Source organism: Salmo salar, chromosome 19, assembly GCF_965601325.2.
Source record: "Salmo salar chromosome 19, fSalSal1, whole genome shotgun sequence".
Classification (NCBI taxonomy): domain Eukaryota; kingdom Metazoa; phylum Chordata; class Actinopteri; order Salmoniformes; family Salmonidae; genus Salmo; species Salmo salar.
In genome coordinates, this window is record NC_138309.1 from 87654089 (window position 1) to 87678999 (window position 24911).

General features: G+C 46.6%; 1 protein-coding gene across 1 annotated transcript in view; it reads right to left on the reverse strand.

Moving 5' to 3' along the window:
- Window positions 1-13880: 13880 nt before the first annotated feature.
- LOC106579742 (junctophilin-1) overlaps window positions 13881-24911 on the reverse strand; it is a 130869-nt gene continuing 119838 nt past the window's right edge. Inside the window, exons 5-6 of the mRNA XM_082966024.1 lie at window positions 18219-18315; window positions 13881-18090 (exon numbers count right to left, since the gene is read on the reverse strand). Of these exons, the coding sequence (XP_082822150.1) occupies window positions 18235-18315 (81 nt within the window). The 3' untranslated portion in view covers window positions 13881-18090; window positions 18219-18234. The remainder of the gene's footprint in view (window positions 18091-18218; window positions 18316-24911) is intronic.

A 24911-nucleotide genomic window follows, 5' to 3' on the forward strand; every position in this document is an offset into this window, starting at 1 on the left:
TCTTAGTGCCGCTTTTGATACCATCGATCACCACATTCTTTTGGAGAGATTGGAAACCCAAATTGGTCTACATGGACAAGTTCTGGCCTGGTTTAGATCTTATCTGTCGGAAAGATATCAGTTTGTCTCTGTGAATGGTTTGTCCTCTGACAAATCAATTGTAAATTTCGGTGTTCCTCAAGGTTCCGTTTTAGGACCACTATTGTTTTCACTATATATTTTACCTCTTGGGGATGTCATTCGAAAACATAATGTTAAATTTCACTGCTATGCGGACGACACACAGCTGTTCATTTCAATGAAACATGGTGAAGCCCCAAAATTGCCCTCGCTAAAAACCTGTGTTTCAGACATAAAGAAGTGGATGGCTGCAAACTTTCTACTTTTAAACTCGGACAAAACAGAGATGCTTGTTCTAGGTCCCAAGAAACAAAGAGATGTTCTGTTGAATCTGACAATTAATCTGGATGGTTGTACAGTCGTCTCAAATAAAACTGTGAAGGACCTCGGCGTTACTCTGGACCCTGATCTCTCTTTTGAAGAACATATCAAGACTGTTTCAAGGACAGCTTTTTTCCATCTACGTAACATTGCAAAAATCAGAAACTTTCTGTCCAAAAATGACGCAGAAAAATTAATCCATGCTTTTGTTACTTCTAGGCTGGACTACTGCAATGCTCTACTTTCCGGCTACCCGGATAAAGCACTAAACAAACTTCAGTTAGTGCTAAATATGGCTGCTAGAATCCTGTCTAGAACCAAAAAATTTGATCATATTACTCCAGTGCTAGCCTCCCTACACTGGCTTCCTGTTAAGGCAAGGGCTGATTTCAAGGTTTTACTGCTAACCTACAAAGCATTACATGGGCTTGCTCCTACCTATCTTTCCGATTTGGTCCTGCCGTACATACCTACACGTACGCTACGGTCACAAGACGCAGGCCTCCTAATTGTCCCTAGAATTTCTAAGCAAACGGCTGGAGGTAGGGCTTTCTCCTATAGAGCTCCATTTTTATGGAATGGTCTGCCTACCAATGTGAGAGACGCAGACTCAGTCTCAACCTTTAATAAGTCTTTACTGAAGACTTATCTCTTCAGTAGGTCCTATGATTAAGTATAGTCTGGCCCAGGAGTGTGAAGGTGAACGGAAAGGCTGGAGCAACGAACCGCCCTTGCTGTCTCTGCCTTGCCGGTTCCCCTCTTTCCACTGGGATTCTCTGCCTCTAACCCTTTTACAGGGGCTGAGTCACTGGCTTACTGGTGTTCTTCCATGCCGTCCATGGGAGGGATGCGTCACTTGAGTGGGTTGAGTCACTGACAGGGTCTTCCTGTCTGGGTTGGCGCCCCCCCTTGGGTTGTGCCATGGCGGAGATCGTTGTGGGCTATACTCGGCCTTGTCTTAGGACGGTAAGTTGGTGGTTGGAGACATCCCTCTAGTGGTGTGGGGGCTGTGCTTTGGCAAAGTGGGTGGGGTTATATCCTGCCTGTTTGGCCCTGTCCGGGGGTATCATCGGATGGGGCCACAGTGTCTTCTGATCCCTCCTGTCTCAGCCTCCAGTATTTATGCTGCAGTAGTTTATGTGTCGGGGGGCTAGGGTCAGTCTGTTACATCTGGAGTATTTCTCTTGTCTTATCCGGTGTCCTGTGTGAATTTAAATATGCTCTCTCTAATTCTCTCTTTCTCTCTTTCTGTCTTTCTCTCGGAGGACCTGAGCCCTAGGACCATGCCTCAGGACTACCTGGTATGATGACTCCTTGCTGTCCCCAGTCCACCTGGCCGTGCTGCTGCTCCAGCTTCAACTGTTCTGCCTGCGGCTATGGAACCCTGACCTGTTCACCGGACGTGCTTGTTGCACCCTCGACAACTACTATGATTATTATTATTTGACCATGCTGGTCATTTATGAAGATTTTAACATCTTGACCATGTTCTGTTATAATATCCACCCTGCACAGCCAGAAGAGGACTGGCCACCCCTCATAGCCTGGTTCCTCTCTAGGTTTCTTCCTAGGTTTTTGGCCTTTCTAGGGAGTTTTTCCTAGGGAGTTTTTCCTAGCCACGGTGCTTCTTTCACATGCTTTGCTTGCTGTTTGGGGTTTTAGGCTGGGTTTCTGTACAGCACTTTGAGATATCAGCTGATGTACGAAGGGCTATATAAATACATTTGATTTGATTTGATTTGACCATCGATCCGACTCCCATACTCCCGGCGTCCTGTCCGGTGGCACCGGTGGTATGGGAGGTGGATGCGGACATCGAGCGGGCGGGTCGGTCAGAACCCACTCCACCTTAATGTCCCGCGGGTCTGAAGTTCGTTCCGCTTGGTGTTCGCGATCGCCTGATCCGATGGGCTCATACTCTACCCTACTCGGGTCATCCTGGAGTGGAATGGACAGTGCGAGGCCTGAAAGGAAAGTACTGGTGGCCCACCTTGGCTGAGGATGTAAGACACTATGTCTCTTCCTGTTCGGTGTGCGCCCAGTGCAAGGCTCCTAGGCACCTGCCTCGGGGGAAATTCCAGCCCCTCCCCGTTCCACAGCGACCTTGGTCCCACCTCTTGGTGGATTTCCTTACGGATCTCCCGCCATCTCAGGGGAACACTACCATCCTGGTCGTTGTGGATCGGTTCTCGAAGTCCCGCCGTCTGCTCCCATTACCCGGTCTTCCTATGGCCCTACAGACCGCGGAGGCCCTATTCACCCATGTCTTCCGGCACTACAGGGTGCCCGAGGACATCGTATCTGATCGGGGTCCCCCAGTTTACTTCCAGCGTGTGGAGGTCGTTTATGGAGAGGCTGGTGGTCTCGGTCAGCCTGACCTCGGGTTTTCACCCCGAGAGTAATGGGCAGGTAGAGCGCATTAACCAGGATGTGGGCAGGTTCCTGCGGTCGTATTGCCAGGACCGGCCAGGGGAGTTGGCGAGGTTCGTGCCATGGGCCGAGATGGCCCAGAACTCTCAGCGCCACTCCTCTACTAACCTGTCACCTTTTCAGGTTGTGTTAGGTTATCAGCCGGTCCTGGTGCCCTGGCAGCAGAGCCAGACGGAGGCTCCTGCGGTGGAGGAATGGGTACAGCGCTCTCAGGAGACCTGGAGGGCTGTCCATGAATGCCTGAGGCGAGCGATAGGTCGACAGAAAGAGAGCGCTGACCGCCACCGCAGTGAGACTCCCGTTTAGGGAGGCCGGTGGTAGCTGGTCCACTACAGGACGCTGAGGTGCGGGAGGTCCCTCCGCCCCCCCTGGACATCGGGGGGGCCCCGGCGTACACAGTCCGGGCCATCCTGGACTCCCGGCGTCGGGTAGGGGGCCTGCAGTACCTCGTGGACTGGGAGGGGTACGGTCCGGAGGAGACGTGCTGGGTTCCGGTGGGGGACATTTTGGATCCCACTATGCTCCAGGAGTTCCATCGTCTCCGTCCGGACCGGCCGGCGCCTCGCCCTCCGGGCCGTCCCCGAGGCCGGCGTCGGCGCGCTGCGGGAGCCGCGCGTCAGGGGAGGGGTACTGTCACAGTATCCACAGAAAATGGTGCCCCTCCTCGGCCGGGCGGCGCTCGGCGGTGGTCATCGCCGGTCTACTAGCTGCCACCGGTCTATGTTCTGTGTTCGTTGTGTTTTGTCTGTTTATCCGCACCTGTTTCCTTTTCTGTAATTAGTAGGGGGGGTATTTAATTTGTTCCTTTTGGTTTGTGTTTTGTGCGGGATTGTTTATTCGTCAGCGGGCAGGTCTGTGAACGTTCAGTGTTTTTGCACATTTTTCCCCAGCGGATTCTCGCAAGAGGAATGTTATATTTGCCGGGCTGCGCCCCGTGCGTATCTTTGTTTTCTCGGGGTTTACTGTGTTCCCGTGGGGTCTCTGGGCACACCCAATGCCCTTTTGTTACGCCGAGTGGGTTTTTCGGTGCAATAAATATACCGTTCTACGGCACTACTGGACTACGTCTCCTGCGTTTGACTCTGCCTTTTCCTCCTGCCTTACGGAATCGTGACACTCTCTCTCTTATCCAGCGTGGAGGAAGGATGATCAATTCTCATTTCCTAGACTTCTAGGTCTCTGGCCTTTATAATCATCTGTTTGTTCATGCTTTGTCCTGTAAATTAACTTCAGGATCTATATGCCTTGAAGTATGCTTTGTAATAGTTGTTAATGCCTTGTAACTTAAGCTTTATATGCCATGTATGTGAATCCACTCGTTGTACAATGTTAATTACATATCTGCCTTTTGATATAGACAATTCTCAGACTAATTCTTGCTCGTCAACGCCAACTCATTGCCTCATGCTTTCTTGTATGTTTAAATTATCTTTATGGAGTCAGATCAACATTTTAATTGGCTAATTGCTTAGTCTCATTACGAGTCACATGTGAGATATTTTTAACATCATATATACTGTATATTCTACAAATATTACTGCCCATTACACACACACACAATCAGACCTTCCAGGGGCCCTACTCGACCATTAGAAGAGTGAGATTGGAAGGTGGGTGTGTGTGTGTGTGTGTGTGTGTGTGTGTGTGTGTGTGTGTGTGTGTGTGTGTGTGTGTGTGTGTGTGTGTGTGTGTGTGTGTGGTGTGTGTGTGTGTGTGTGTGTTGGCGGCTACTTTGAACGTCCTCAGATAACACCCCCACTGCAGCTGCTTCTGCTTCGCTCTATTTTAGGACGGCCCTGTCATAGTGGGCCCCTATAGCAGAGCTCCCTTTACTCACATAGCCCCCCCCCCCCCCCCCCCCCCACACACACACACACACACACACACACACACACACACACACACACACACACACACACACAAACCTGACGCCTCAGCCAAAACACACCCACTGCACAACTGATTCATTCCCCCTGTCAGAATGATCAATTCCATTTCTGATCACTTCCTATTTCCTAAAAAGTAATATATATATTATTTATCTTTATTTCACCTTTATTGCAGGGGAAGTCCCAATATTTTAGAAATACCAGTGAGGTTGAAAGCAGGAAAACACTACCAAAACATAGGCATACGTCACGACTCCTACCGAGGGTGACTCCTCTCCCTGTCTCCTGCCGAGGGTGACTCCTCTCCCTGACTCCTGCCGAGGGTGACTCCTCTCCCCGACTCCTGCCGAGGGTGACTCCTCTCCCCGACTCCTGCCGAGGGTGACTCCTCTCCCCGACTCCTGCCGAGGGTGATTCCTCTCCCTGACTCCTGCCGAGGGTGACTCCTCTCCCCTGACTCCTGCCGAGGGTGACTCCTCTCCCTGACTCCTGCCGAGGGTGACTCCTCACCCGACTCCTGCCGAGGGTGACTCCTCTCCCTGACTCCTGCCGAGGGTGACTCCTCTCCCCTGACTCCTGCCGAGGGTGACTCCTCTCCCCTGACTCCTGCCGAGGGTGACTCCTCTCCCTGACTCCTACCGAGGGTGACTCCTCTCCCTGTCCGGGTGGCGCTCGGTGGTCGTCGTCACCGGCCTACTAGCTGCCACCGATCTCCTTTTTCCCTTTTCTGTTGGTTTTGTTTTGATTGTCTGCACCTGTGTATGATTAGTGTTTAGTTGAGTATTTAAGCCCGTTTCCCCACCTGTTCTGTGTGCGGGCTTACTTTCTGTTGTTGACTGTTGTTTATGCAGTGGTACGTGTTGTCGGATCATTGTGTGTTTTGGATCACACCCAGTTGTGTTTTTCGTGGGTGTACTTTTCTTTTACGGTGCAGTTCATTTAAAAGCCCGTTAGCAACTACTCCTGTTTCCTGTTTCCTGACTCCACACCCACTACCGCAAACGTTACAGCAGACATAATGATCTGTAAACTCTGCTCCTGAGGCATTTTTATAAGTTATATTCTTTAGGAATCAATGGGTACGTATCATACATTTTAAAGGTGAATAAAATGGATGTAGAAATTGCAGATTGCCCCTTTTAATACGAACACTACATTGGGTTAACTATGGGGTTAAGACTGACTGAGACATGAGAGAGCCTGAATGGAACCAGGGCAGAATTCTAGACTGACTGAGACATGAGAGAGCCTGAAGGAAGGATGGGGAGACAGGGAGGGAGGGTGGAGAGATGGGGAGGGAGGATGGGGAGATGGGGAGGGAGGATAGAGAGATGGGGAGGGAGGATGGGGAGGGAGGGTGGAGAGATAGGGAGGGGGGATGGGGAGGGAGGATTGGAGAGATGGGGAGGGAGGGTGGGGAGGGTGGAGAGATGGGGAGGGAGGGTGGGGGGATGGGGAGATGGGGAGGGAGGGTGGAGAGATGGGGAGGGAGGAGGGAGGATGGGGAGGGAGGATGGAGAGACAGGGAGGGAGGGTGGAGAGATGGGGAGGGAGGATGGGGAGATGGGGAGGGAGGATAGAGAGATGGGGAGGGAGGATGGGGGATGGGGAGATGGGGAGGGAGGATGGGGGGATGGGGAGGGAGGAAGGAGGAAGGAGAGACAGGGAGGGAGGGTGGAGAGATGGGGAGGGAGGATGGGGAGGGAGGGTGGAGAGATGGGGAGGGAGGATGGGGAGGGAGGGTGGAGAGATAGGGAGGGGGGATGGGGAGGGAGGATTGGAGAGATGGGGAGGGAGGGTGGGGAGGGTGGAGAGATGGGGAGGGAGGGTGGGGGGATGGGGAGATGGGGAGGGAGGGTGGAGAGATGGGGAGGGAGGGTGGAGAGATGGGGAGGGAGGATGGGGAGGGAGGGTGGAGAGATGGGGAGGGAGGATGGGGGATGGGGAGGGAGGATGGGGAGTGGGGATGGGGAGGGAGGATGGAGGTGGGGAGGGAGGATGGGGAGGGAGGATGGGGAGATGGGGAGGGAGGATGGGGAGGGAGGATGGGGGGATGGGGAGGGAGGATGGGGAGGGAGGGTGGAGAGATGGGGAGGGAGGATGGGGAGGGAGGATGGGTGGATGGGGAGGGAGGGAGGATGGGGGAGGGGGAGGGAGGATGGGGAGGGAGGATGGGGGGATGGGGAGGGAGGATGGGGAGATGGGGAGGGAGGATGGGGAGGGAGGATGGGGAGATGGGGAGATGGGGAGGGATGATGGGGACATGTGGAAGGAGGATGGGGAGATGGGGAGATGGGGAGGGATGATGGGGACATGTGGAGGGAGGATGGGGAGATGGGGAGGGCCTCCCACTCCTCTTTCTGTTCTGGTTAGAGCCAGTTTGCGCTGTTCTGTGAAGGGAGTAGTACACAGCGTTGTACGAGATCTTCAGTTTCTTGGCAAAATCGAACCCACAATTGCTGATGCTCCAGATACTCAACTAGTCTAAAGAAGGCCAGTTTTATTGCTTCTTCAAACAGAACAACAGTTTTCAGCTGTGCTAACATAATTGCAGAAGGTTTTCTAATCAATTAGCCTTTTAAAATTATAAAGTTGGATTAGCTTACACAATGTGCCATTGGAACACAGGAGTGATGGTTGCTGATAATGGGCCTCTGTACGCCTATGTAGATATTCCATAAAAAATCGGCCGTTTCCAACTACAGTAGTCATTTATGACATTAACAATGTCTACACTGTATTTCTGATGAATTTGATGTTATTTTAATGGACCAAAAAATGTGCTTTTCTTTCAAAAACAAGGACCAAACTTTTGAAAGGTAGTGTATATGTATATACTGTATATCCAAATCAATCCCAGAACAACAGCATAGGACCTTGTGAAGATGCTGGAGGAAATGGGTACAAAAGTATCTATATCCACAGTAAAACGAGTCCTATATCGACATAACCTGAAAGGCAGCTCAGCAAGGAAGAAGCCACTGCTCCAAAACCGCCATAAGAAAGCCAGACTACAGTTTTCAACTGCACATGGGGACAAAGATCGTACTTTTTGGAGAAATGTCCTCTGGTCTGATGAAACAAAAATAGAACTGTTTGGCCATAGTGACCATCATTATATTTGGAGGAAAAAGGGGGAGGCTTGCAAGCCGAAGAACACCATCCCAACCATGAAGCACGGGGGTGGCAGCATCATGTTGTGGGGGTGATTTGCTGCAGGAGGAACTGGTGCACTTCACAAAATAGATGGCATCATGAGGGAGGAAAATTATGGGGATATACAGAAGCAACATCTCAAGAAATCAGTCAGGAAGTTAAAGCTTGGTCGCAAATGGGTCTTCCAAATGGACAATGACCCCAAGCATACTTCCAAAGGTGTGGCAAAATAGCTTAAGGACAACAAAATCAAGGTATTGGAGAAGCCATCGCAAAGCCCTGACCTCAATCCTTAGAAAATTGTGGGAAGAACTGAAAAAGCATGTGCGAGCAAGGAGGCTTACAAACCTGACTCAGTTACACCAGCTCTGTCAGGAGGAATGGGCCAAAATTCACCCAACTTATTGTGGGAAGCTTGTGAAAGGCTACCCGAAATGTTTGACCCAAATTAAACAATTTAAAGGCAATGCTACCAAATACTAATTGAGTATATGTAAACTTCTGACCCACTGGGAAAGTGATGAAAGAAATAAAAGCTGAAATAAATCATTCTCTCTACTATTATTCTGACATTTCACATTTATTACATAAAGTGGTGATCTTAACTGACCTCAGGCCCGTATCCCTCCCAGTCCACCAGGTACTACCAGCCGTGACCCCGACGGCGCACGTCCAAAAGCTGCCAGATGGTGTAACAGCATTTCTAAGGTATTTGAAAATCGCGCCACAGGATTCAACTGGCTGTTACGTAGGTGGGACGAATTCGTCCCGCCTGCCCTAGAGAGGTTAACCTCTTACATCTAGACGTTCCGCTAGCGGAACACCTGCTCCAATATCCAATGATGGGCGTGGCGCGAAATACAAATTCCTCTAAAATCCGAAAACTTCAATTTTTCAAAACATATGACTATTTCACAGCATTTTAAAGACAAGACTCTCGTTAATCTAACCACACTGTCCGATTTCAAAAAGGCTTTACAGCGAAAGCAAAACATTAGATTATGTCAGCAGAGTACCAAGCCAGAAATAATCAGACACCCATTTTTCAAGCTAGCATATAATGTCACAAAAACCCAGAAGACAGCTAAATGCAGCACTAACCTTTGATGATCTTCATCAGATGACACACCTAGGACATTATGTTATCCTGTTAGGGCTAGGGGGCAGTATTTGCACGGCTGGATAAAAAAATTTACCCGATTTAATCTGGTTACTAATCCTACCCAGTAACTAGAATATGCATATACTTATTATATATGGATAGAAAACACCCTAAAGTTTCTAAAACTGTTTGAATGGTGTCTGTGAGTATAACAGAACTCATTTGGCAGGCAAAACCCTGAGACAGATTCTGACAGGAAGTGGATACCTGATGTGTTGTATTACCTTTAAACCTATGCCATTGAAAAACACAGGGCTGAGGAATATTTTGGCACTTCCTATTGCTTCCACTAGATGTCACCAGCCTTTACAAAGTGTTTTGAGTCTTCTGGAGGGAGATCTGACCGAACAAGAGCCATGGAACGATGATGGCCCATTAGACACCTGGCGCGCGAGTTCATGTTGGGTACCCTCGTTCCAATACGTTCTAAAAGAGAATGCATTCGTCCACCTTGAATATTATTCATGTTCTGGTTAAAAAAGGCCCTAATGATTTATGCTATACAATGTTTGACATGTTTGAACGAACGTAAATATATTTTTTCCCCTCGTTCATGAAGTGAAGTCCGGCGGGCTTAGATCATGTGCTAACAAGACGGAGATTTTTGGACATAAATGATGAGCTTTTTTGAACAAAACTACATTCGTTATGGACCTGTGATACCTGGAAGTGACATCTGATGAAGAGAATCAAAGGTAATGGATTATTTACATAGTATTTTCGATTTTAGATCTCCCCAACATGGCGGCTAGTCTGTATCGCAACGCGTATTTTTCTGGGCGCAGTGCTCAGATTATTGCAAAGTGTGATTTCCCAGTAAGGTTATTTTTAAATCTGGCAAGTTGATTGCGTTCAAGAGATGTAAATCTATAATTCTTTAAATGACAATATAATATTTTACCAATGTTTTCTAATTTTAATTATTTAATTTGTGGTGCTGACTTGAATGCCGGTTATTGGAGGGAAACGATTTCCTGAACATCAACGCCACAGTAAAACGCTGTTTTTGGATATAAATATGAACTTGATAGAACTAAAAATGCATGCATTGTCTAACATAATGTCCTAGGAGTGTCATCTGTTGGAGATTGTAAAAGGTTAGTGCATAATTTTAGCTGATTTTATGGTTTTGGTGACGCCTGTCTTTGAATTGGCACAACATTACACACAACTCTTGTAAATGTACTGTCCTAACATACTCTAAATTTATGCTTTCGCCGTAAAACCTTTTTGAAATCGTAAAACGTGGTTAGATTAAGGAGATGTTTATCTTTCAAAGGGTGTAAAATAGTTGTATGTTTGAAAAATTTGAATTTTGACATTTATTTGGATTCAAATTTGCCGCTCTTGAAATGCACCTGCTGTTGATGGAGTGCACCACGGGTGGGACGCTTGCGTCCCACCTAGCCCATAGAGGTTAAACAATACATGCATGTTTTGTTCAATCAAGTTCATATTTAAATCAAAAAACAGCTTTTTACATTAGCATGTGACGTTCAGAACTAGCATACAATTTACTAAATTACTCACGATAAACGTTCACAAAAAGCATAACAATTATTTTAAGAATTATAGATACAGAACTCCTCTATGCACTCGATATGTCCGATTTTAAAATAGCTTTTTGGTGAAAGCACATTTTGCAATATTCTAAGTACATAGCCCAGCCATCACGGGCTAGCTATTTAGACACCCGGCAAGTTTAGCCTTCACCAAAATCAGATTTACTATTACAAAAGTTTGATTACCTTTTGTTGTCTTCGTCAGAATGCACTCCCAGGACTGCTACTTCAATAACAAATGTTGGTTTGGTCCCAAATATTCCATCGTTATATCCGAATAGTGGCGTTTTGTTCGTGCGTTCCAGAAACTATCCGAAATGGTAAATCAGGGTGGCGCGCATGGCGCATTTCGTGACAAAAAAATTCTAAATATTCCATTACCGTACTTCGAAGCATGTCAACCGCTGTTTAAAATCAATTTTTATGCAATTTATCTCGTAAAAAAGCGATAATATTCCGACCGGGAATCTCCTTTTCGGTAAACAGAGGAAAAAACACAAAGACGGGGGCGGCCAGTGCACGCGCCTAAGCCCCAATGTGTTTCAGCCTGGGGCTGGAATGACGACATTCAGGTTTTTCCCGGGCTCTGAGAGCCTATGGAAGACGTAGGAAGTGTCACGTTAGAGCAGAGATCCTTTGTAATGGATAGAGATGGCAAAGAAGTTCAAGAAATGGTCAGACAGGGTACTTCCTGTACAGAATCTTCTCACGTTTTGGCCTGCCAAATGAGTTCTGTTATACTCACAGACACCATTCAAACAGTTTTAGAAACTTTGGAGTGTTTTCTATCCAAAGCTAATAATTATATGCATATTCTAGTTTCTGGGCAGGACTAATAATCTGATTAAATCGGGTACGTTTTTTTATCCAGCCGTGAAAATACTGCCCCCTAGCCATAACAGGTTAAGAGAGTCTGGGAGTTTCAGGTGCACAGCAAAGGGGTTAATGACACGATTAATCTCAAATGGACCAATGAATCGTGGGAAAGTTTCTTCGATGCCACCTTCAATGGCAGGTCCTTCTATGAGAGCCATACTTTTTTTACCTGGGGTATAGACTGGAGCTGAGGCCCGATCGACGGTTGTCTTGGGACTGGGTCCAGTCGGAGACACAAAGAAGGGCAGCCCGGGCCTTCCTCCAAGTCTGGTGACAACGACGCACATGGTCCTGGACAGAGGGAACCGCTACCTCAACCTATTGGGCGGGGAACAAGGGGGGTTGGTAACCCTGATCACACTCGAAGGGTGACATACCTGACGAGGAGTGGGTGAGGGTGTTGTGGGCATATTCAACCCAGGGAAGCTGAGCGTTCCAGGAGGAAGGGTTAGCAGAAGTCACGCAGCGTAGGGCAGTCTCCATCTCTTGGTTGGCCCGTTCGGTCTGGCCGTTGGTCTGGGGGTGATATCCAGAAGAAAGACTGATATCGATACCAAGAGCAGAACAGAAGGTTCTCCATACCTGGGAGGTAAACTGGGGTCCTCTGTCGGAAACAATGTCAGTGGGGATGCCATGCAGACGAAACACATGGGATACTAACAGGTCTGCAGTCTCCCTGGACGACGGGAGCTTGGAGAGGGGAATGAAGTAAGCCATTTTGGAAAACCTGTCAATAATGGTGAGGATGATGGAGTTACCGTTAGACGGGGGAAGGCCAGTGACGAAGTCCAGAGCTATGTGTGACCAGGGGCGACTGGGTATGGGAAGAGGGCGGATCAAACCGGAAGTGGATTTGGTGGAGGTTTTGTTCTGGGCACAAAGAGACAAACTCCCAGACATCTCTCTCCATGGTGGGCCACCAAAAGCGCTGACGCAGGAAGGCAAGGGTCCGGTTCATACCAGGGTGACAGGTGAGGTGGCTAGAATGGCCCCACTGAAGAACATCAGAGCAAACACAATCCGGAACAAACAGAGCATTACTAGGACCGGTACCCCGGTCAGGCTGGTTCTGCTGAGCCTGGCGGATACGGGACTCGATCTCCCAGGTGACGGCGGCAACGATGCCGGTGGATGGCACAATGGCTTCTGGCTCGGTACCCGTGTTGTCAGTGGTGAACTGGCGAGAGAGGGCATCAGTCTCGGTATTCTTCGAACCGGGGCGATAAGTGAGTGTGAAATTGAATCTTCCGAAGAACAAGGCCCACCTGGCTTGCCGGGAGTTCAGACGTATGGCGGTATGGATGTAGGACAGGTTTTTATGGTCGGTCCACATGATGAAGGGGATTACAGAGCCCTCCAGCCAGTGACGACATTCTTCCATAGCCAGCTTAACTGCCAGTTGTTTCTGGAATCCAATGTCAAAATTAATCTCTACAGGTGAGAGTTTACGGGGAAAGAAAGCACATGGATGGACCTTCTGATCAGAGGGCGAACGTTGAGACAGAACAGCACCTACCCTGGTGTCAGAGGCATACACCTCCACGGTGAACTGGAGTTCTGGGTCGGGCTGAGTAAGGACCGGAGGTGAAGCGACGCTTGAGTTCCAGGGAATCCTGTCTCTGCCTCAGGAGTCCAGTGGAACGGAGTCGAGGTGGATGTAAGAGTGGTGAGTGGTGCTGCCAGACGACTGTAGTTGCGGATGAAACGTCTGTAAAAATGTGCAAACCCCAGGAAACGCTGTAGCTGCTTCAGGATGGAGGGTGCAGGCCACTCTGTGACTGCCATGACCTTGGCAGTGTCCATACGTAACTGTCCCTGTGCAATAATATAACACAGGAAAAGACACAGTGGCAGCATAGAACTCACATTTTTCAGCTTTAACAAAAAGCTTATTCTCCAACAGCCATTGAAGAACTTGGCGAACGTGTTGCTGGTGAGCCTCAGGGTCCTTAGAAAAAAATCACGATGTCATCTAAATAGATAAAAACGAAGCGTCCAATCACAACCCTCAGCACGTCATTGACTAGGTTCTGGAATACAGCAGGGGCGTTAGTAAGACCAAAAGGCATGACCAAATACTCAAAGTGACCAAGTTGTGTGTTGACCGCAGTCTTCCACTCGTCCCCCTCTCTTATACACGTTCTAATGCCTCTGATGTCTAATCCAAGACACATTCTAATGCCTCTGATGTCTAATCCAAGACACATTATAAAGCCTCCTGTCTAATCCAAGACATGTTCTAATGCCTCCTATGTCTAATCCAAGACACATTATAATGCCTCCTATGTCTAATCCAAGACACATTCTAGTATACAGGAGTATTGAAGCAAAAAAAAGACACAATCAAATAGAGATGGGACAGTGTACAAGGCATAACTTCTTTATTGTTATACACAGAAATACATCTCAAAAAGACTGCTCAAATCAGTAGGGGTGACACCATACTTTGAGAAGTCTCACAAAGTTCCTCATTATTTGGTAAAAACAGTCAAAACAAGTATAATCTGTATTTCACGTCATTCTCTCTCTCCCCCCCCCCCCCCCCCCAAATAATACATCAACTCCTACAACCCATTAAAAATAATGATTTTTTTTGGTCAAATGTTACCGTATGTGCATTACATTACCCATTACAAACATGTTATATCCATTGTCAAAATACAGGTGTGCAAATTGTTAGAAAAATACCAATTTATACCAGTTTCTGAATTATACTCTGTAGAAATCTTTACAAATAGTATATATTCTATATATAAAGGTTTCCAATATGCAATGTTGTTTTAAAAAAATATCCCAAGTACTGCCTCTTTAAACTGCTGGTAGATTACCACTCTCACCCTGCTCTGAAGGAAGGGAGAAAATGGATCTCCAATGAGAAGGCCTGTTATTGTCAGGTAGGTATATAGAAAACTGTAGTACATTGGTGTGGTTCATACATGAATGAGACAGATTCAACACAAAGTTGCCTTGTTTTACGGTTAGAAAATGTTTAATCTTCTCTTTGCTTTAAATGTCTTCTATTGTGGTGGATTGCACTTGACATGAACACACTGTAGGACCAATCAGAATCCACAGACCAGTCAATGTCAGAAGCGGCTTGGAGTACTGCACTTCATACTGGCTTTTGTATCACGTGTTTCATCAATAGACCATGCAAACTAGTAGGATCCTAAAAATGTAATTGCAAAAAAATAATAATAATAACAATCTTGCCACTTTTCAGTCCCTTTTTCACAAAGACCAAAATATTCAAAACAAAAACATGTCTGATGAACAAATTAATAAATCATCTTTGAAATGGATAACAGCAAATGTTATTTATTTACATACTCCATTTGTTTGTTTGTTTGTTTTTTATTGTATGTTATTAAAATAAAAGCATGCTGTTCCTGCAACAGAGACTAACAGTGCAGTGGTACGTTTTATAAATCACCTCTTTTTGATTGCAACAGTCAGGTCACTCCGTACACAACACAATTAAGAAACGTCCTTTGTCTCCCCCCCTCATCCTCTTCCTCATCTTCTTCTGAGGTAAACAAACAGTAGGACTGTTCAAGACTTTTTAAAGGCATCACTCCTAACCACATAACCATAGGTACCTATATTATCCCCTGAATTCAACCTGAATAAATTCAAAAAACAACTTTCTTCTTAGAATCAATAGAATCAATTCTAGAATCAATTCTAGTTCTGAGAATCAATAGAATCAATTCTAGTTATAAGAATCAATTCTAGAATCAATTCTAGTTCTGAGAATCAATAGAATCAATTCTAGTTATAAGAATCAACAGAATCAATTCTAGAAACAATTCTAGTGCTGAGAATCAATAGAATAAATTCTAGTTATAAGAATCAACAGAATCAATTCTAGAATCAATTCTAGTTCTGAGAATCAATAGAATCAATTCTAGTTATAAGAATCAACAGAATCAATTCTAGAAACAATTCTAGTGCTGAGAATCAATCCAGGACGTTCACTCTCATCAGTCTCACTGACATGCAAGGGGACTTTAGTCCCCTATCACAATAACAACAGGGTTTTATTTGACTAAACTCAGCCAACTGCTTTACTTCCTCTTTACAGATAAGTGGTTTTAACATTGAAAGCAGAAAAGAAGAATCAAAGTAAATCCCATGCACAATTGTCTAATAATAATAATAGTTAATCTTTTGGATAAAAAAAAAAAAAAGACATAATTTATAAGACTTTTCATCCTTCGGTCATATAGAGCTAAGGCTTGCTACAGTGTGGGTTCCTTCCTCAAATCCTACTGTTAATCTTCATGACCCATCTATTCAGATGATGCTTATCTTTCCTGTTTTATGATAAAATAACAGAAGCAGATTAATTTAAACAGTTAAACTGCTCAAAAGACTAGACCCTTTGTTGTCAAAATATATACTCCGTCTTAAAAAAAATAAATCATATTGCACATTTAATAAAATTAGGATATAATTTTGTCATTATGAAGGAATAAAATCGTTACGATGTTTATTCGTGATACCAAAAGAAAAATACTCTTGTCAAAGACGATCAGTATTAGTTAACTTACATTTTTTTTACTAAACGTCTACGACTGCAGGTATCCAACAACAAAATAACTCAAACGAAGGCCTAGACTCAATCAGATCGAGTGTTGACCGGCGATAGCTGATGTTTTGTCCTCTGTCAGGGGCGGAGCTGTGTTGGAGCTGTCAAATCGGTGAACAGCTGCTCTTGATCTTCGCCACCCGTTTCCACTGGTGTCAGAAGTTCAGAAGGAGAAAGTGTAGGCTATATAGAAATAATTACGCTCAAATTGAAAAATCATTCAACTAAATAATGAGGATTTCTATCATCTTAACGGAGGTGTAGATTACATCTCATATTCCAGTGTTTGAATTTATAGACAAGGCTGCATGGGATTTCTGTTAATGCGACTCCATGCAGCCAATGGCAATGCCCGCTTTAGGTATAATGCCGGGCAGCCACTTGTGGATTTGACAGCGCTAATGCAGTTCCACCTGTGACCCCGTCAAAACAAACGCGGACGTTAGCAAAAGCGGATCTAATTGACTCAAGCCCTAAAGCCATAACAAAAAACCACAAGGTCATCAAAACATTACCATGTACTGGGAGTGTGTCAAAGCCTTGTCTCCTGGGTAAAGGTGGGAGGAGCTAGAGGCATGAGATACCTAGAGGGAGCTGAGATTGATTGTAATTGGTTAACAGAGTAAGACTGACGGCTAATGTTCAGTACATCCGCTTTCCTGCAGCAAGGGTTAGGGTTATAACCTCTGAACACTAGAACCTTATAACCTCAGAACACTAAAACCTTAGAACACTAGAACCTTAGAACACTAGAACCTTAGAACCTCAGAACACTAGAACCGTAGAACCTCAGAACACTAGAACCTTAGAACACTAGATGCGTAGAACCTCAGAACACTAGAACCTTTGAACCTCAGAACCTCAGAACACTAGAACCTTAGAACCTTAGAACCGTATAACCTCAGAACACTAGAACCTCAGAACACTAGAACCTCAGAACACTAGAACCTCAGAACACTAGAACCTTAGAGCACTAGAACCTTTGACCCTTAGAACACTAGAACCGTATAACCTCAGAACACTAGAACCTCAGAACACTAGAACCTTAGAGCACTAGAACCTTAGAGCACTAGAACCTTTGAACCTCAGAACACTAGAACTCACAATGTGGGAACATTGGAACGCGCACCTCTCTGCAACAGTCCTCTGGCCTCGCTGTGCTCACTTCTCCCTATCAAAACGTCAGAGGGTGAAGCAGTAACGCAGCTGTTAGCTCCTGTCATCTAAAAGCGCATCTCCACAACGGCCCAGTTAAAGTCAGTCAGTCCCTCTGTGTCCCTGCCAGGACAGACAGAAGGACAGGGCAGAAGGACAGGACAGAAAGACAGGACAGAAGGACAGGACAGAAGAACAGGACAGAAGGACTGGACAGAAGTACAGCCAGAAGGACAGCCAGAAACAGGACAGAAGGACAGACAGAAGCACAGACAGAAAGACAGGACAGAAAGACAGGACAGAAAGACAGGACAGAAGAACAGGACAGAAGGACTGGACAGAAGGACTGGACAGAAGAACAGGACAGAAGGACAGACAGAAGGACAGACAGAAGGACAGGACAGAAGGAGTGTCCATGCACGAGCAGAGCATAAAGCATAAAGCATAAAGCATAAAGCATAAAGCTCACTGCTTGGGTCAGCAGACGTGTGTTTCAATTACTTCATTTTGTCCTGTGTGTGTGTGTGTGTGTGTGTGTGTGTGTGTGTCTGTGTCTGTGTCTGTGTGTGTGTGTGTGTGTGTGTGTGTGTGTGTGTGTGTGTGTGTGTGTGTGTGTGTGTGTGTTCTTTCACAGGCTCCAGAGGAGAGAAATTATGATCAGGCAGGGTTGTGGACGACCCAGGACAGGCTGCGGGTCCTTCTCTCCTGCCTCTCTCCTATGTCACACAGCTGTTTCCCAAGCTCCTGCGGCCTCGCCCCGAGTCTGACTGCCGACCATTTACATTTTTAAAGCCCGGCAACGCATCTGCACCGGTTGCCATGGCATCACTGAAGGGGTCAAACACAGTTGAGACGAGGTATTATTGATTAGTTATAAACTTAATCAGGGAAGTAACAAAACATGTTGTGTGGTCATTTTGATTTTTAGATGAACTATATCTTTAAACGGAGGTTACCTGAGAAACAGGACCGTCATGTCAGGAAGTGAACAAATATGATCGCTAGGCCGATATTCAACAGCATCACCATAGCAACCAGGATAGAGTTAGGAGCCTGCGAAGGCAACGTGAAGGAGAGTTAGGACAAAGACCCTCAACCGACACATCCCAGAATTATGCACATCATCTCTTTAACAGGAATAAGATAAATAACTGTTCACTATCGATAAATAAATAAATAATAATATAAAAAAATAATAATAATAATTTCAACGCAGCCTTATGTCTAACTATCGCAACATAGTCAGTGGTGGAGACAGGATTTTGTTCACTGTGGGAGCTATGGGGTAGCTTGGTGATTAGGTAGGGGTAGCTTGGTGATTAGGTAGGGGTAGCTATGGGGTAGCTTGGTGGTAGGTAGGGGTAGCTTGGTGATTAGGTAGGGGTAGCTTGGTGATTAGGTAGGGGGAGCTATGGGGTAGCTTGGTGTTTAGGTAGGGGTAGCTTGGTGATTAGGTAGGGGTAGCTTGGTGATTAGGTAGGGGGAGCTATGGGGTAGCTTGGTGATTAGGTAGGGGTAGCTATGGGGTAGCTTGGTGGTTAGATAGGGGTAGCTATGGGGTAGCTTGGTGATTAGGTAGGGGTAGCTATGGGGTAGCTTGGTGGTAGGTAGGGGGAGCTATGGGGTAGCTTGGTGATTAGGTAGGGGTAGCTATGGGGTAGCTTGGTGATTAGGTAGGGGTAGCTATGGGGTAGCTTGGTGATTAGGTAGGGGTAGCTATGGGGTAGCTTGGTGATTAGGTAGGGGTAGCTATGGGGTAGCTTGGTGATTAGGTAGGGGTAGCTATGGGGTAGCTTGGTGATTAGGTAGGGGTAGCTATGGGGTAGCTTGGTGATTAGGTAGGGGTAGCTATGGGGTAGCTTGGTGATTAGGTAGGGGTAGCTATGGGGTAGCTTGGTGGTAGGTAGGGGTAGCTATGGGGTAGCTTGGTGGTAGGTAGGGGTAGCTATGGGGTAGCTTGGTGATTAGGTAGGGGTAGCTTGGTGATTAGGTAGGGGTAGCTATGGGGTAGCTTGGTGATTAGATAGGGGTAGCTATGGGGTAGCTTGGTGATTAGGTAGGGGTAGCTTGGTGATTAGGTAGGGGTAGCTTGGTGATTAGGTAGGGGTAGCTATGGGGTAGCTTGGTGGTTAGGTATGGGTAGCTATGGGGTAGCTTGGTGATTAGGTAGGGGTAGCTTGGTGATAAGATAGGGGTAGCTTGGTGATTAGGTAGGGGTAGCTATGGGGTAGCTTGGTGATTATGTAGGGGTAGCTTGGTGATTAGGTAGGGGTAGCTATGGGGTAGCTTGGTGGTAGGTAGGGGTAGCTTTGGGGTAGCTTGGTGATTAGGTAGGGGTAGCTTGGTGATAAGATAGGGGTAGCTTGGTGATTAGGTAGGGGTAGCAATGGGGTAGCTTGGTGATTAGGTAGGGGTAGCTATGGGGTAGCTTGGTGATTAGGTAGGGGTAGCTATGGGGTAGCTTGGTGATTAGGTAGGGGTAGCTATGGGGTATCTTGGTGATTAGATAGGGGTAGCTATGGGGTAGCTTGGTGATTAGGTAGGGGTAGCTATGGGGTAGCTTGGTGATTAGGTAGGGGTAGCTATGGGGTAGCTTGGTGGTAGGTAGGGGTAGCTATGGGGTAGCCTGGTGGTAGGTAGGGGTAGCTATGGGGTAGCTTGGTGATTAGGTAGTGGTAGCTTGGTGATTAGGTAGGGGTAGCTATGGGGTAGCTTGGTGATTAGATAGGGGTAGCTATGGGGTAGCTTGGTGATTAGGTAGGGGTAGCTTGGTGATTAGGTAGGGGTAGCTTGGTGATTAGGTAGGGGTAGCTATGGGGTAGCTTGGTGGTTAGGTAGGGGTAGCTATGGGGTAGCTTGGTGATTAGGTAGGGGTAGCTTGGTGATAAGATAGGGGTAGCTTGGTGATTAGGTAGGGGTAGCTATGGGGTAGCTTGGTGATTATGTAGGGGTAGCTTGGTGATTAGGTAGGGGTAGCTATGGGGTAGCTTGGTGGTAGGTAGGGGTAGCTTTGGGGTAGCTTGGTGATTAGGTAGGGGTAGCATGGTGATAAGATAGGGGTAGCTTGGTGATTAGGTAGGGGTAGCAATGGGGTAGCTTGGTGATTAGGTAGGGGTAGCTTGGTGATTAGGTAGGGGTAGCTATGGGGTAGCTTGGTGATTAGGTAGGGGTAGCTATGGGGTAGCTTGGTGATTAGGTAGGGGTAGCTTGGTGGTAGGTAGGGGTAGCTTGGTGATTAGGTAGGGGGAGCTATGGGGTAACTTGGTGGTTAGGTAGGGGTAGCTTGGTGATTAGGTAGGGGTAGCTTGGTGATTAGGTAGGGGTAGCTATGGGGTAGCTTGGTGGTAGGTAGGGGTAGCTATGGGGTAGCTTGGTGATTAGGTAGGGGTAGCTATGGGGTAGCTTGGTGATTATGTAGGGGTAGCTTGGTGGTAGAGAGGGGTAGCTATGGGGTAGCTTGGTGATTAGGTAGGGGTAGCTATGGGGTAGCTTGGTGATTAGGTAGGGGTAGCTATGGGGTAGCTTGGTGGTAGGTAGGGGGAGCTATGGGGTAGCTTGGTGATTAGGTAGGGGTAGCTATGGGGTAGATTGGTGGTAGGTAGGGGGAGCTATGGGGTAGCTTGGTGATTAGGTAGGGGTAGCTATGGGGTAGCTTGGTGATTAGGTAGGGGTAGCTATGGGGTAGCTTGGTGATTAGGTAGGGGTAGCTATGGGGTATCTTGGTGATTAGATAGGGGTAGCTATGGGGTAGCTTGGTGATTATGTAGGGGTAGCTTGGTGGTAGAGAGGGGTAGCTATGGGGTAGTTTGGGGATTAGGTAGGGGTAGCTATGGGGTAGCTTGGTGATTAGGTAGGGGTAGCTATGGGGTAGCTTGGTGATTAGGTAGGGGTAGCTATGGGGTAGCTTGGTGGTAGGTAGGGGGAGCTATGGGGTAGCTTGGTGATTAGGTAGGGGTAGCTATGGGGTAGATTGGTGGTAGGTAGGGGGAGCTATGGGGTAGCTTGGTGATTAGGTAGGGGTAGCTATGGGGTAGCTTGGTGGTAGGTGGGGGTAGCTATGGGGTAGCTTGGTGATTAGGTAGGGGTAGCTTGGTGATTAGGTAGGGGTAGCTATGGGGTAGCTTGGTGATTAGATAGGGGTAGCTATGGGGTAGCTTGGTGATTAGGTAGGGGTAGCTTGGTGATAAGATAGGGGTAGCTTGGTGATTAGGTAGGGGTAGCTATGGGGTAGCTTGGTGATTAGGTAGGGGTAGCAATGGGGTAGCTTGGTGATTAGGTAGGGGTAGCTATGGGGTAGCTTGGTGATTAGGTAGGGGTAGCTATGGGGTAGCTTGGTGATTAGGTAGGGGTAGCTATGGGGTAGCTTGGTGATTAGGTAGGGGTAGCTATGGGGTAGCTTGGTGATTAGGTAGGGGTAGCTATGGGGTAGCTTGGTGATTAGGTAGGGGTAGCTATGGGGTATCTTGGTGATTAGATAGGGGTAGCTATGGGGTAGCTTGGTGATTAGGTAGGGGTAGCTATGGGGTAGCTTGGTGATTAGGTAGGGGTAACTATGGGGTAGCTTGGTGATTAGGTAGGGGTAGCTATGGGGTAGCTTGGTGATTAGGTAGGGGTAGCTATGGGGTAGCTTGGTGATTAGGTAGGGGTAGCTATGGGGTAGCTTGGTGATTAGGTAGGGGTAGCTATGGGGTAGCTTGGTGATTAGGTAGGGGTAGCTTGGTGATTAGGTAGGGGTAGCTATAGGGTAGCTTGGTGATAGGTAGGGGTAGCTATGGGGTAGCTTGGTGATTAGGTAGGGGTAGCTATGGGGTAGCTTGGTGATTAGGTAGGGGTAGCTATGGGGTAGCTTGGTGATAAGATAGGGGTAGCTTGGTGATTAGGTAGGGGTAGCTATGGGGTAGCTTGGTGATTAGGTAGGGGTAGCTATGGGGTAGCTTGGTGATTAGGTAGGGGTAGCTATGGGGTAGCTTGGTGATTAGGTAGGGGTATCTATGGGGTAGCTTGGTGATTAGGTAGGGGTATCTATGGGGTAGCTTGGTGATTAGGTAGGGGTAGCTATGGGGTAGCTTGGTGATTAGGTAGGGGTAGCTATGGGGTAGCTTGGTGATTAGGTAGGGGTAGCTATGAGAAAAATAGAAACAGATACTTCACATTGCCTTTCCACCTTTCTCTCCTCTGCTCGGGCCGTATGTATCAAGCGTCTAGGATCAGTTCCCTCCTCTCCATGTAATCTGATTCATTATAATCTAGGATCAGGTCCCTCCTGTCCATGTAATCTTATACATTATGATCTAGGATCAGGTCCCTCCTCTCCATGTAATCTGATTCATTATAATCTAGGATCAGGTCCCTCCTCTCCATGTAATCTGATTCATTATGATATAGGATCAGGTCCCTTCTCTCCATGTAATCTGATTCATTATAATCTAGGATCAGGTCCCTCCTCTCCATGTAATCTGATTCATTATAATCTAGGATCAGGTCCCTCCTCTCCATGTAATCTGATTCATTATAATCTAGGATCAGGTCCCCCCCTCTCCATGTAATCTGATTCATTATAATCTAGGATCAGGTCCCTCCTCTCCATGTAATCTGATTCATTAGAATCTAGGATCAGGTCCCTCCTGTCCATGTAATCTTATACATTATGATCTACGATCAGGTCCCCCCCTGTCCATGTAATCTGATTCATTATGATCTAGGATCAGGTCCCTCCTCTCCATGTAATCTGATTCATTATAATCTAGGATCAGGTCCCTCCTCTCCATGTAATCTGATTCATTATGATATAGGATCAGGTCCCTTCTCTCCATGTAATCTGATTCATTATAATCTAGGATCAGGTCCCTCCTCTCCATGTAATCTGATTCATTATAATCTAGGATCAGGTCCCTCCTCTCCATGTAATCTGATTCATTATAATCTAGGATCAGGTCCCCCCCTCTCCATGTAATCTGATTCATTATAATCTAGGATCAGGTCCCTCCTCTCCATGTAATCTGATTCATTATGATATAGGATCAGGTCCCTTCTCTCCATGTAATCTGATTCATTATAATCCAGGATCAGGTCCCTCCTCTCCATGTAATTTGATTCAATATAATCTAGGATCAGGTCCCTCCTCTCCATGTAATCTGAGTCATTATAGTCTAGGATCAGGTCCCCCCCCTCTCCATGTAATCTGATTCATTATAATATAGGATCAGGTCCCTCCTCTCCATGTAATCTGATTCATTATGATCTAGGATCAGGTCCCCCTCCTCTCCATGTAATCTGATTCATTATGATCTAGGATCAGATCCCCCCTCTCCATGTAATGTGATTCATTATGATCTAGGATCAGGTCCCCCCTCTCCATCTAATCTGATTCATTATGATCTAGGATCAGGTCCCCTCCTCTCCATGTAATCTGATTCATTATGATCTAGGATCAGGTCCCCCTCCTCTCCATGTAATCTGATTCATTATAATCTAGGATCAGTCCCCTCCTGTCCATGTAATCTGATTCATTATAATCTAGGATCAGGTCCCCCCTCTCCATGTAATCTGATTCATTATGATCTAGGATCAGGTCCCCCTCCTCTCCATGTAATCTGATTCATTATAATCTAGGATCAGTCCCCTCCTGTCCATGTAATCTGATTCATTATAATCTAGGATCAGGTCCCCCCTCTCCATGTAATCTGATTCATTATAATATAGGATCAGGTCCCTCCTCTCCATGTAATCTGATTCATTATGATCTAGGATCAGTCCCCCCTCTCCATGTAATCTGATTCATTATGATATAGGATCAGGTCCCTCCTCTCCATGTAATCTGATTCATTATGATATAGGATCAGGTCCCTCCTCTCCATGCAATCTAGGATCAGTTCCCCTTCTCCATGTAATCTGATTCATTATGATATAGGATCAGGTCCCCCTCCTCTCCATGTAATCTGATTCATTATGATCTAGGATCAGGTCCCCCTCCTCTCCATGTAATCTGATTCATTATAATCTAGGATCAGGTCCCTCCTGTCCATGTAATCTGATTCATTATGATCTAGGATCAGGTCCCTCCTCTCCATGTAATCTGGTTCATTATAATCTAGGATCAGGTCCCCCTCCTCTCCATGTAATCTGATTCATTATAGTCTAGGATCAGGTCCCTCCTGTCCATGTAATCTGATTCATTATGATCTAGGATCAGGTCCCCCCCTCTCCATGTTATCTGATTCATTATGATCTAGGATCAGGTCCCTCCTCTCCATGTAATCTTATTCATTTTAATCTAGGATCAGTCCCCCTCCTCTCCATGTAATCTGATTCATTATGATCTAGGATCAGGTCCCCCTCCTCTCCATGTAATGTGATTCATTATGATCTAGGATCAGATCCCCCCTCTCCATGTAATGTGATTCATTATGATCTAGGATCAGGTCCCCCCTCTCCATCTAATCTGATTCATTATGATCTAGGATCAGGTCCCCTCCTCTCCATGTAATCTGATTCATTATGATCTAGGATCAGGTCCCCCTCCTCTCCATGTAATCTGATTCATTATAATCTAGGATCAGTCCCCTCCTGTCCATGTAATCTGATTCATTATAATCTAGGATCAGGTCCCCCCTCTCCATGTAATCTGATTCATTATGATCTAGGATCAG